This window comes from Bactrocera latifrons, unplaced genomic scaffold (genome assembly GCF_001853355.1).
Source record: "Bactrocera latifrons isolate USDA-ARS-PBARC rearing strain unplaced genomic scaffold, ASM185335v1 scaffold_299, whole genome shotgun sequence".
Taxonomy (NCBI): Eukaryota; Metazoa; Arthropoda; class Insecta; order Diptera; family Tephritidae; genus Bactrocera; species Bactrocera latifrons.
The window spans coordinates 341,143-354,669 of NW_017536618.1; the positions used below are offsets into that span (position 1 = coordinate 341,143).

General features: G+C 39.9%; 2 protein-coding genes across 2 annotated transcripts in view; both read right to left on the reverse strand.

Moving 5' to 3' along the window:
• Positions 1-8,972: 8,972 nt before the first annotated feature.
• Positions 8,973-10,569, reverse strand: LOC108970323 (chitinase-like protein Idgf3). The gene is made up of 3 exons (XM_018935646.1): positions 10,404-10,569; positions 9,798-10,349; positions 8,973-9,646 (listed from the first exon to the last, which is right to left on the reverse strand). The coding sequence occupies exons 1-3, from the start codon at positions 10,519-10,521 to the stop codon at positions 8,991-8,993; spliced, it is 1,326 nt and encodes a 441-aa protein (XP_018791191.1). The 5' UTR covers positions 10,522-10,569; the 3' UTR covers positions 8,973-8,990.
• A 131-nt stretch (positions 10,570-10,700) lies between these two features.
• LOC108970324 (chitinase-like protein Idgf2) overlaps positions 10,701-13,527 on the reverse strand; it is a 6,665-nt gene continuing 3,838 nt past the window's right edge. Inside the window, exons 2-3 of the mRNA XM_018935647.1 lie at positions 11,522-12,079; positions 10,701-11,447 (exon numbers count right to left, since the gene is read on the reverse strand). Of these exons, the coding sequence (XP_018791192.1) occupies positions 10,795-11,447; positions 11,522-12,079 (1,211 nt within the window). The 3' untranslated portion in view covers positions 10,701-10,794. The remainder of the gene's footprint in view (positions 11,448-11,521; positions 12,080-13,527) is intronic.

Consider the following 13,527-nt stretch of genomic DNA (forward strand, 5'->3'; position numbering starts at 1 on the left):
TCCATGGTCTTCATCTATACTCTCAGCTACGGCTGTTATATTTTCTTCACTGTGTTGGGCGTGGTCTAATCGGTCGATTATTATCCAATAAAGAATGCTGGGTCTCAAGGTGGGTGATGGTGTCGCGAAAAGTACGCTCAGCAGGGCGATTATGTTGACCATAAGTTCAGCAAAGCTCTCGAAATACATTCTTTACAGTACGTGAATTTTCACAATTAAGTTAAATGGTTTCTAAACGCTGATCGGGCAGAAGTCTTTCCACGTTTGGCTTTACAAACAATGCTCCCTGAAAATGATATGACAGCTCGACACGACTCATGTATGATCTGTTAATAAAGTATCTCTACTTGGTTCATCCGTTAGAACTCTGAAATACTTCGCAGTTTTTTTTTTAATAGTTCATTTGGAGCTTGTAGGAAATAAAAGAGGGATAAACTAGTGAATAAATGATGTGTGATAAATTAAAATCTCGAATACAGTCTTCGGTAATATCTAAAATCGGTTGTTCTCTCCAAATAATACTTATTTTGTACTAATGGCTCTATGTTTCTGTTAAACATTAGCAGCTGTGGAAGATACCTATCGGCGGATCGGCGGAAGGTTGGGCATTCGCAAACCTAAACTATATCAGTTTAATTGATCAGAAAAATCGTTTGTTTCCTACAAATGCTGTTTAAGGCAACTTTTTCTCAGTTCCATTCAACGCAAAAAAAAAAAAAAAAATTCCAAAACAAGGTTGCAGTAATCCCCATTAATGCAATCAATTCAAAATAAAATCCCATTAGCTTAACTTATCTGTTATTTTGTCTTCTGTGGAAGCAAAATTGTCCGTCGAACACGATTTTGTTTGCAAACAATGCAACTTTGGCGCGTAATCAGCCACACTTCATCGGCCAATCGGCGAAATCGCCTCCACGCGGTAATGATGTCGCCAAATGTTGCATCTTATTTAAGTGAGGCGACCAAGCAACGCACATATTTGTCATTTTATGCGGCGGTGGAGATGGCATGGAAACAGTAACAACAAAGGCCACTGAAACYACATATCGGTAAGTGAATTTTGTTGCATTGCAAGTGAGTCATGCGGCTGAAATCGCGCTGATCTCGCAGTCGGTAAGGCGAAAATACCGCAGCAACGCATACGACGGCAAGCCAGTTCGCACAAGGAGAATCCTTAAGCGCACCGCAGCAGCCGAGGCGAGTTAGTCAAATCGACCAAAAGATCGCACGGCTGATGACAGTGGCGCGGTCGGTGATGGCGAGTGAAAAGCGCTTAATTAGATGCGCGCGCGATACAGGCGACAAGGAAGCAGGCAARACAAGATAGGAAAGCAACAAAACAACAAGCGCCGATTTTTGTTGCCTGGCGTCAGTGGCGAGTAAAAATAAGTTGGTACATACAAGCACATGATCTCCAACAGCTCATTTTATGTCCTACGTACATGGAGTACCGAAGAAAAGTTGGGAACTCTCCGTCCAGCCAGCCACGCGCCGCCTGCTTCACTTAACTAAGYCAATCTGTGAATTCCACARAAAGCAATGAAACAATACCGTTTCGATGGATCGTTGCCGATCCTGCTGGCCTTTCGTGTTGTTTGTTTGTGTTGCCATTGCAWCTCTTCGTGCTGCCATCGTCGTCTGGTGTTGGCTTATGGGCTCATCTGCTTTTTGAACTGTGTGTCTGGTACATCTTGTTTACAACATGTTCCATGTTCGCTATGCTGGGCACGAATGCGGTACGAAATTTAATTGAATCTTGCAGTGCAACTATGGTGACGCCACCACACATACGTCCAAACACACAGAGTGCGATTGTTAATGACATACTTTGCATTCCAAAAGGCAGATTGGCCAAGCAAGCACTGTATCCTCGCCAAGTCGGTTGGCCAATTGTTATCTCTTGTTTATTTGACTAAAAACCTCTCTGCTTGGCTATGTCCGGGTAGTGTGCTTTCGGCTCGAATTTGTGCTGAGTTCGCTATGAAAGTCGCCAAACTTCTATATGAAAATAACTAAATTGGTTGGTAATTTTGGCCCGAACCCGTCTGTATGGTACAAACCACACGATTTGGGTTCGTGTATTTTTTGCTTAGTCGCTTTCGTGAGCTCATTTCCCTCACCTCAAAATCGAGATTACAATATCGGATAAGCGCCTCCGTGGACAATTTCAATAATCATTGCCGACTACAGATATTTACAAATGTAACGAAGTGGTAGATAAATAAATACGTGTGGACGAAGTTCGGGTATTTGAGGTATGCACGTCAATAATGTGCTGCTTAGTAGGAAGAAAATAAGCGGATCTGGCAGCTGATATTACACGGTTTGATAAATTAACAAGCTTATGCATAATTGAACTCACAATGCTCATGTGCYCTGCGGTTGAATGACCTTTGGGATAGTCTAGACTTGACTCGAGGAGTTTTATTCCTAAGCAAAAGCTTATTGAATCTTCAACCTGATGCAACCTAATAGTGAATTGTATTGCTTTAGAATACCCTACAAAAGACATCTAAGCGAAAAGAGGCTTTCAGAAYGCTTATTTTTATTCGAGTTTTGACAATTTCACTTATGTGTCTAAATAAAAAGTAATTGTCGGTGGGAAAAATGGACTTCGGTGTCTCTCGGTATTGACATTATTCGATCAATGTTTTCCTATATTATTATCTGACCCAAACTGAAATCATCTGACAAGATCCACTGTTGGACTTAAGAAAAGAATTGGATACTTGATATCAAGTTGCAATAAGAAGAGGATACCCCATACCCTGAATAAATCTATTCCGTATTCCGCTAAAGTTAACTTTATTAAAAGAATAAATATATTAAAGCTATTGCGAAAGCCGCGGAGCTGGCCTCTGATACACCTGCAGGGAATTCCAGAGTCAACATCTACATGGACAGCCAAGGAGCAACCAAGGCAGTAGCCTTGTATGGCATATCGGCCAGAAGATCGGCCAGTCTTGGGAAGAAGGGCAGCAGTAGAAGTGTTGCCAGAAATAAGCAACTTCACTTCTACTGCGTGCCAGGCCACAAAGGCATCGACGGCAATGAAATGCCAAAAATGGTGTACGGAATACAGCCGAAAACGTGATCAACATTGAAAAATATATGCATTGTCTATACGACGATCTGGGTAAAAGCATTGTTAAGAAAATCAAAACCTGAAGGAACAAGCTCGCTGGATGCAAAACTGCAAAAGTCATGTGCAAAATGGTAAATCGGAAGTACACATAATTCCATCGGCACTCGATAGAAGAGTCTGTATAATTGGTCGGAATATTAACTTATGACTGYCTGGTGGAAACACTCGCAGGATGGGTCTGACAGTTTGGAAAGACTTCAGAGAATGTATAAAGCGCGGCACCAGGGTAACAAAGGATAATTTCKTGTGCTTTTGTCCCGCATTTGCAATACTGCTGCATTTAGAATCCCCACGGTATGATACTCGGAAGGAGATATCGGTAGTGAGGGTGCAGAGTCTGTTAAAATTTGCGTCAAGCGTAAGCATCATAAATGATGACTACTCCTCATGGATCTAACAACTGAACACCATCTGGTATCGGAAAGCAGCAAAACTGGTCTATGCGTGGCATATTGGCYTACCATGTTACCTAAACTGACCTTTGTATGTACCAGAAAATTGTGGGTGAGAAAGATTAACCTCACTGTCATAAAAAATTATGCTCATTGAATAGTCATTGAATAAAAAACCTATGGATCAGCAAACTGTTTCTGTACCTGCGGCCATCGCTTGAAGGGAGAAACTCTGAACTCGAGTCAACTTAACGTAGACTATTTGGACGACTAATTCATAAACGAATTCACAAACTTCTTGTATTTTAGGAAGTTTTGAAGGGCGTAAATATATTTTTTCTTACAGCTATGGAAATCCAAGAATRAATAAATAAGGAATAACGATCGGTATCTTGCAATTTTATTAGATCAACAAATACGATTGTGATTGATTTTACATAAGCTCACAATAATAATACTTTTCTTAGTATCGCCTTGGTTTTAAGTACAACCATGAACTGAAAACTTGTGGAGAGTACTAATTTCTTCCTTTGCCACCACACATGATACTCCATTTAAGGGGTCACATGGGTTTACAGGTTTCAAAAATGGAATTTTTTTATTACCTCAGTAAGTTTTACAACACCTCCAGAATATTGTCCTAAATTTTTAAGTTGATCCGAGGAATAGTTTCGAGATGCAGCCTAAACGCTTTTTTCGAWACCGTGTTTTTGAAGTCGTTTGGTGAGATTTCTTGAGCACTACTTAACCGATCTTCATTCTTAAAGAGATTTTATGAAAAATACTTGAAAAAAAGGGCGCATCTTTTTTCCGAAGGGTCACGGGAAATGGAGTCACAACGGCCGAGTTCAAAATTGTTTTTCAAAAACTGTAAAATTTCTTTGTTAATACTGTATTTTTGTAACAATAAGAAATAATAATAAGATATTTAATTTTTTATAAAAAATAAAAATCTGAAAAAAGTCTAATTGAGAAATGCAGCCCTGTCGAAAGTTTTTACATGACTGAAATGCCAGTCCACATGGATTCAAAGGTCTTTGCTACATTGTTGGCATATATCATAGATATGTATATGTTTACCAGCTTTTCGATAGTTCACAGAATAATTTATTTAAACAAATTTTAACAAAAGTAGATCCGGATTCAGATTGGCACATAGTGTTTCGAGTAGGCAATCAGATTTCATAAAGATGGGTAGGAAATATCCAAAAAAAAAAAAACGGATCTGAAAACCCGACGAAAACAATAACTTAATTTGGTCTCAAGCAAGAGTAGCGTGAAGAAAACGATTTTCAACTGTACAAAAAAACAAAGAAAATAAAAAAGCAAACTGCCATCCCCCTCCCGACAGCGAGTGCATTATACTTTTTACCTGGTGGCATGTCAACGCGCTTTCGATTGACATACAAACAAGCTCACTGCGAATGCACCCACAAGAAAAACAAAATGATCATGGACAGGCACAGGCAGCGTCAGGGGTAAGAGGCTTTTCGTAGCAGCCAAATTTATGGAACATTGACGGTAAGCGCCACTTGCATACAAGTGTTTGTATTGCAATATGTTTACAAGTTCATATGTTTATGCATATATATATGTATATATACATGCGAATAGATTTGTGAATGTAAATATATAGACATAGTTTTATGAAGGGGTAGTCACAGAAGTTTGCCTAGCAAGTATACTAGTAAAGGTTTTTTAAAATCCATAGTTTAATATTTAAACGAATTGTTTAGTGCTTTGGTCCTCCTAAAACATAAAAAGATCTAATAATTTTCGATCGAAAATGTAAGAGGTAGCAAAGCTCGAACGGGACAACTTACGTGTCTCATCTTATTTTGATATATTGATATACAAATTTTCCATCCATTCCTCTACATTGAATTCTCTCTCGAATTTTTATAAAGTGAAACATATTGCTCTCTTCGTTGATATTTTAGATTTACTAATTGGAGAAAAAGTGAATGTTACAAATGATGGAAGTAAAGTTATAAGACTCTTATAAGTTTAAAAATCAGTAAAAGTTAAGACAATTTAGCAAAATTACCATATATAACTAAACTCATGTTCTAAAAAAAAATTACCGAATTTTGATTTTGGTTTAAGTGGCGCTCTCAAGACCTCGACTAGTACTACATGGCCATTGAGCCAGACTCAATGGGAGTAATCGCTGGAGAAAACTTGACTCAAAAACGTAGGATATTCTTGGAAMTTTTCAAGACCTCACACAGAAAAGTGACGTCGCTTGCTTGAATGATGAAGTGCAATATAATACTGAACAAAAATAACAWGCCAGCTTGACAAGACTCACGCGTGATTTGACAGATCCATTGATAAAAGTACCTCTACATTGGAACACCCGTTAAATACATATTTTACCTTTTAGAATTTAAATGACATTTTTTGGAAGGGAGGAAGTTGGTCTCAAAGAATTTTCACAAGTAGGGATAGTTAGCATAAAAACCAAGGTTCTGAAAGAAGTTCTTAAAATAGTTATACCATATATAAAATTAGATATCTAAACTTGAATTTTTTTCTGCCAAATAGTAATATGAGAACAGCTTGCGTCCTTTAATTGTTGTTTCTATCGATTCCAACTTAGATAGCTAAACACCATTTTGAAGTAAACAAACATGTCAACATTTTTTGAATGAGCATCATTGCTGAGTTCAGTTCAGGCGAAGATTACGATATCTAAATACTTAGCTGAATTATATAGAAAAATATTTTCTTAAATWATCTTCATTCGGTATCTGCGAGTATCCGCTGATTATATGTATATAGCTAAGTTAATTGCAATTTCTTGTTGAAAACTTTAATTAATTTTTGTTAAAAGGTAACTAAGAGTTAGCCGAATTAGAAAATTTTAAACGAACTTTTATCAGCGCACCTCGTTTATAGAGCCCGGTCGCGCATGCGCATAAACGCATATAGTTACCTACAATGTATATTCGTATTATACACATACCACTTACAAGTAACAACTTGGATATGGCCAATAAATGCTACAACGCTGACTACAAAGTATAGTTGCGTTGCAATTGCAGCGTAAAGTAAGTAGCCCAAAAACGGCGCTACTATTTGACAAAGATCGCCAAGTGGCGATAAAGGCATTTAAGCTTAGCAGACAAGTTTTTTCGTASGCGAACACACATGCTTTGCGGGCTTGTTGGCTTCAACCAAATTACCGCAGTTTGCTGTGGCGCTCTCTGCATGTTGGCTTATAGTCAAGGCAGTGGGCGCCAATAACCGAAAGCAAGCAATTAATGCTTAAGTTGGCTACTTAACTGGCTGTTCGATGCTGATTTCTTACGCCAGTCACATAAGTAGTGGCGAATTGGCGCTGGCGTTAAGCAGCAGCCGTTTAAGGTAAATAGCGCCTTTAATTACATTATTACTTGATTTCATTTTCGTTTCTTCGGTATGCAGTTGGATTGGCTTTTGATTTGTTTGGAAGCTTGAAATTAATTTGTTAATGTATCAGGTTAATACCAAACTAACTAATTCATAAAAAGAATTGAGTACAGATCTGTTCGATAGTACGTATGATAAGTCATAAATCAAACCAAAGCTTAGATAATATAAATTAAAAGTAGTTAATTGTAAGGCTTAAATAAATTTGTGCTGAGAATGAGACAAAAGTAAACKAATTTCGTGCACCGTGATTAATGCTACAAATTACCTGTACCGGGCATGGCTTTCAGTTCCGAGAAACGATCTTAGCTTTTGAACTGGACTCACAGTAGGTTTAGCTCTTTTAGGATTTTGGTAGGACGCTGTGCGGCATTCTGCCACCTGAGTACTATGGAGTAATGCCCAATAGAAGCGGACGAGCTAATGTCGTACTTGCCTCCGTTCTCTCAAAACTTTGGCAGGCCCCAGAGTACGTTAACCCTCCCCTGCTATGGTTATTTCCTTGCGCTGGTTGTCTTTGAACCCATAGGCTCATAGGAACATGCGTTAGCCTCCGCCTTGGCCTTGTTACTGAGCCAACCTTGCAATCATTAAAGGCGGATACCTTTTCGGCAGCCGAATAGGCGCTGCGGTTTGGATGCAATCAGCATGAACAAACAAATAAAACACCAAAACAGAATAAAGGATGATAGAAAGGAGACAATGTAAAGTGAAGAGAAGTCGAAACTGGCAATTTTGTCCTAGATCGGAGTTCTGCTTTTGGGATGACGAAACCGTCGCAAAATTWAAGTAGTTACTCCGTTTATATGATAGTCGGGTCTACGTAACCGGAAGGGACCCGGATTTTTATCCGGCTAAGGACTGACAATTCGGCACCATTTCTCGAAATTACGTCAGGAATGTTTTCTGCCCCTGTAACAGCAACAACAAAGGTAGTGAACGAACCTCTGCCTAAGTCGTACTTAAGCCCTTCGAGGAACAAAAGGTGAAGTCGCCAGAAATTTGGCGGCAAGCGTCTCAAGAGGGGCAGAGATAAAGTAACACCGCCAGGTTGAARCTATGAATAAAATGAATCTTCCACTACGCCCTAGATCTYGCATTTGGCTGCCGGCAGTACCTTCTTCAGCAAGCGAGATGGAGCTGTTAATTGGATATTACAACTTCTCACCACTTAGATATGGCCGGAGATTGACAAGGCTAGAGATGACCAAGGAGCCAAATCAGCAAGCGCCGATATTGCTAAATGCGGAACTTATTGGTCCACTCAGCGAAACCAARGTCGCTCTTGGTTCAAGACGGTGGCTTTCAGGATCCTACCAACGTTTACCAAAGCTGATGCTGCGAATAGGTCAGGCGTAGGTAGTAAAATGTACATTAATAACGACCCGGTCTTATTAGACATAGCGAGTTGGGTGGGCGGTTCGTGGATTGACGAATGGTCGAACTCCTCGTGGGCGTTGAATTAGCGCTCGTGGAGGGTAATAGGATAGATTAAAATTTTCCGATTAACATCTGGAACAAGCCGGTTTCGACTCTCTTGGTTCAGACGTATCCTCGAAAAGAACTGTGACTATTAATATGTCAAAAGACACTGCCACGTATATTATCGTGTCTAAAGGTTGAAAAGTTACCGTTGGAGAGCGTTCAAMAAAGTCTTACTGAAAGAAGCTCTAATAGATAGCCAAACAGCAGTTGAAGAAAATCATATAACACTATAGTTTTGTCTTCATCAGTTTGTACACTTTCCGTACCTCATTCATTAAACTCGTATTTGAGTGTTACTAACTACATTGAATACTCAGACTATGATATAGTTTCTTAGCTTACACTGAAACTACAAGGTCAGTAATTAATCGATTTATTTTAACTCGGATAACAAGTAAATATTAACAATTATTAAATATAATCACAAGAAAAAATTATTTAGTTAACAATTTCTATAGCACTACGTTTAGGTTTCACAAAATATATATTTTTACATTTGCTCATCAAGCAGCAATTGCATTTAGATGCCTTAGATGTTCCGCCAATCGTCGCGCCTAAAGCAATCGGTATTTGACAGCCCTCAACATGGGGAACTTGTCGCCGGTGCATTGACCATGGAAATCATCCAAAGTGATATCGAACAGCGCCACACCGCCCAAATTCTTGGCCTTCACATAACCCGCCTTGCTGGCAGCCGTGTCGGGATCTTCATAACTTACCCATACACCGTTAGCGCCATCCTCATCGGCGGTGTGGAAAGCATAAGTGCCATAACGCTTAGTGGGATCGCTAATACGGCGTAGWGGGGCATCAGCACYTTTCGCATTGATGTTGGATGGATTTGGTAGGCGTTGACATACTTCCAGCCAGTTGAAGAGACCTGGTGTTTTAGTTATGGGTCCGGCAGGTGCTGCACCCTCTGTTGCTGGTACTACCGGCAAACCAGTGTTACCGGAATCCTTAGTCATCTTCCAAGCGCGTCCAAAAGTGGGAATACCCACGTTGATCTTGCCGGCGGGCACACGTTGYAACAGCCAATTCTCCACTTGGAAGTTAACATTATAATGAGACAGACGATTTTGATCGTAGAGCTCATAAAGTGGCGCGGAATAGTCGGCTTCTTCGGGATTACGTTCAGGTGTGAGGAAATCGAAGGCAGCCAAATTGATCAAATCCAAACTATCGGCTATAGCCGGCGCATCGAAGTACCCTAAGAAAGTGGGAATGTGGTTAGAGCGTGAATAAAAAAGATCAAGCAAGCAGATTGGAAGAAGTAAGCCAGTAAAATTGTCGAGTTTTTCGTTTCTCGAGTTCCTTGTTTTTTTTTTTTTGCTATAATTTCAACTTTGCTTARTACTTACAACTCGAGTTGACATTCGGTAGCACTGTCAGCGATAACAGTAAATTGTCGGAGCGTAATGTATTCTTCAGATCCTTAATCAAATCGGTGAGCTCTTCCTTGTGCTCATCCGCCTTCTCATCGACAATGAAGTCACCAGTGAARAACTTCTTGAAACTCTTCCACACAGCGCCGGCATCTGAGTGCACCTTCCTTGGCTTATTGCGGGGCAGTTGGAGAGCCAAATCGATGCCATCAAAGTTGTAGCTGCGCAGRAAATCACGCGCCGAGTCTATGAAAGCGGTTTGCTTCTGGCGACCTGCCTCCAACAGATTGATATACTTCTCATGACCACCAGCATCACGATCGCCGCCGACGCTCAGTAGAAATTTGATATGTGGATACTTCTCTTTYAGCGCAGTGACAGTGGCGAAGTGACGGCGCTGTATATCCAGATTTTCATTGAGACTCATTAGCTGGAAGGTTTCCGGTTTGATGCCTACATAGCCGTAGATAACATGTGTGCAAAACTGTAGCGCGATTTCCAAGTCAGCCGTGCTGAATTGTGCTTGACCTACGAAAGAGGATTTTAATGGAATGTAAAATAGGTATAAATATAACGGTAAACCTGCGCGTGTGACGCCCTTTGAATCGTAAAAGCACACTAAATTGCGTTCCAAGAAGGACGCTGTGGTCCAGTTCACGGAAACYACTATAAATGCTAAGATTAGAAGTGTAACCTTCATCTTGAACGTCTAACCGACTACAAACGCGAAATGAAAATAATATTTTGCCAACTGAGTTCACTGTTTGCGCGAGTAAATTTAGTAAGCTTTCTAAGAAACTTATCAGCGCGCATATTTTAGGTTCAGCAAGATCACTGGAACATTGCGATAATAWGAAAAGCAAAAGCATATGTACAAAATATTGTGTGTAAAAAAAATCATTGTTTATTGAGCGTGAAAATATAYAACAAAAGCAAATTCGAAGATAATTTGTTTATAGAAGAACTTAAAGTATTACAAACGAAACTTGGCAGCACGCAAAATGGGGTACTTATCGCCAGTGCACAGGCCACGGAAGTCATCGTAACTCAAGTCGAACAAGCCAATACCGCCCAAGTTCTTCGAGTGCACATAAGCCGCCTTATTAGCCGCGCTGTCCGGATCCTCATAGCTCACCCACATGCCGTGTTCGCCATTAGCATCTGCCGGACGGTAGGCATACGGGCCGTAMCGTTTCGTCGGATCGCTAACRCGTCGCAACGGTGCATCGGCGCCCTTCAGATATGTATTTGCCGGATTCGGCAACTTACCGCACACCTCCGGCCAAGAGAGYAGACCRGGGTTTTGACTTTGCATGCCAGCCGGTGCCGGGCCATCGGTGTCCTTTACGACAGGCGTGCCAGTCATGCCCGAATCACTGGTTAACTTCCAGGCGCGTCCATAGGCGGCAATACCGACATTAATCTTATTGGCCGGACATTGTTGGGCCAGCCAATAGTCTACTTGGTAATTAACATTGTARTGTGGCAAGCGATTTTGATCGTATAGTTCGTATAATGGCGCGCTGTAATCGGCYTCTTGTGGATTACGCTCGGGTGTGAGGAAATCGAAGGCGGCCAAAGTGACAAAGTCCAAATTGCCGACAAGTGCTGGCACATCGAAGTACCCTATAAGTKGTTTGTTRTGGTAATTACATKGATTATWCAATAATTAACTAAATTCGGAATTTTCACAAACTTACACGATGAATTGACATTCGGCAATACCGTTAGCGTGAGCATCATATTATCGGGACGCAAAGCATTGCGCACATCGCGCACAAATGCGGTAAACTCTTCCTTGTGCTGTTCGGATTTCTCGTCGACGATGAAATCGCCCGTGAAGAGYTTCTTGAATTTCTTCCACACCATACCGATATCCGAGTGCACTTTACGTGGCTTATTCTTCGGAAATTGGAAGGCTAAATCCAAACCATCGAAACCATAGGAGCGCACCAACGAGTAGGCGGAGTTAATAAATGAGGTTTGCTTGACCTTTTCACCCTCCAACAGCTCTAGATATTTGTTCGGATGCTCGGCATCGACATCTTGATCGCCACCAACGCTCAGTAATACTTTCAAGCTTGGATATTTGCGCTTCAGCGCTGTAACTTCGGAATACTGATGCTTGTAGACGTCCAAATCTTCGTGCAGACTCTGCACCTGATAGGTGTTGGGATTGATGCCGGCGTAGCCGTAAATCAAATGCGAACAGAATTGCAAGGCGATCTCAAGGTCGGGTGTGAGCAGTTTGCCAAGTCCTGGCGTTGGGTTTCGGTGTGACGAATTTTAAGAAATAAATTAATATTTATTGTTTACTTTGTAGAAGACGGTGCTATTGCGGTTTATCAAAATATGGTGCGTGCATGCGTGACAAAAATACAAAAATACAACAACACAAAAGTTATACTTGAATGTGGCGATGGTGTAGCATATAAATATGTACTCGCACGAAACGTACCATAAARGGAAGACACAATAGATGAACAGAAACAACAAAAATCAACAAAATATCATTCCAACACTGGAAACTAAACTGATTTGCATGTAAGTACGTATGTGTAAATGTGTGTACCGAATGGAAAAATATAGACAAAATACAAAAAAGAATAATAAAAACACAATCCAAATCTAGATTTGTATGAAAATTTTTAGTTTGAAGTGAATAAATTAATTCTTTTCACRCAATAAAGTGTTTACAAACTCGTGTCGGTGAGTTACCCCACTTTGTCTCGCCTCGCAACTGTCTGTCTGACGCTTGCGTCATTAACACGTTCCAATTAATATAGCGTTATGACTCAYAGCTCGCCTAAAATAATAATCAAAATATAATATATCTACAATGAAGTTGTTTTTATTTTTTTTTGTAAAAGTGTGTTGTCTATTGTTGGCGGTCAATTGGAACTATGTGACAAATTGTTTACCGGATTTGTATTTTGTACCCGAGCACAAATTTTATTATCAAATGAATGAGAATGAGATACTCAAGATACACTAGGCACTGTGATATCATGAAACCTATCATATGTATATACCATGCATATGACGTGTGATCTAAGTTGAGGTACTTTTTTCAATAGCCTTTTTTTTTTTTGATAGAACACGGAAGAGTAGAGTGTTTTATTATTAATCAAATAACTTATTACTCAGTTCTACTGAATAAATCGATAGATACGATTTACATCAGAAAGATGCCCCTTTGAGGAAGAGTATATAGATATACATATATGTTATATATGTCAGGTAGTTATCTCAGCGAAATTCGAACACTATTTCCCAGTTTAGAGATTAAGAAGTATCAGAAACTAAACTTAGGCATAAGTATGACAAAACTAGTTCGTTTCAAGAGTATAATATACTTAGGTACACTAATCTTCCAAGGGATTATCTGTCAAAATGTTTCTACATAGGAACTCGTTTGAAACAAGAATAGTATCTCTCAAATCACTGAAAATTTTTGCAAAATTGTGTTATGCAGTGATGAAACAAAAGTAAATGGAAATGTGTCCGTCGATAAAACGTTTGTATAACAACCGAAAGCCCAATGCCTGAACCCAAGATACACCAAACAAACAGTAAAACATGATGAAGGTAATRTCATAATGCGGGGGATTGATGGTAGAATTGATCAATATTAACATTTTAACATCCTCACAAGCTCATAATGAAGCCATTCCACTTCATCAAAGCCTGTAAATTGGATATTCAT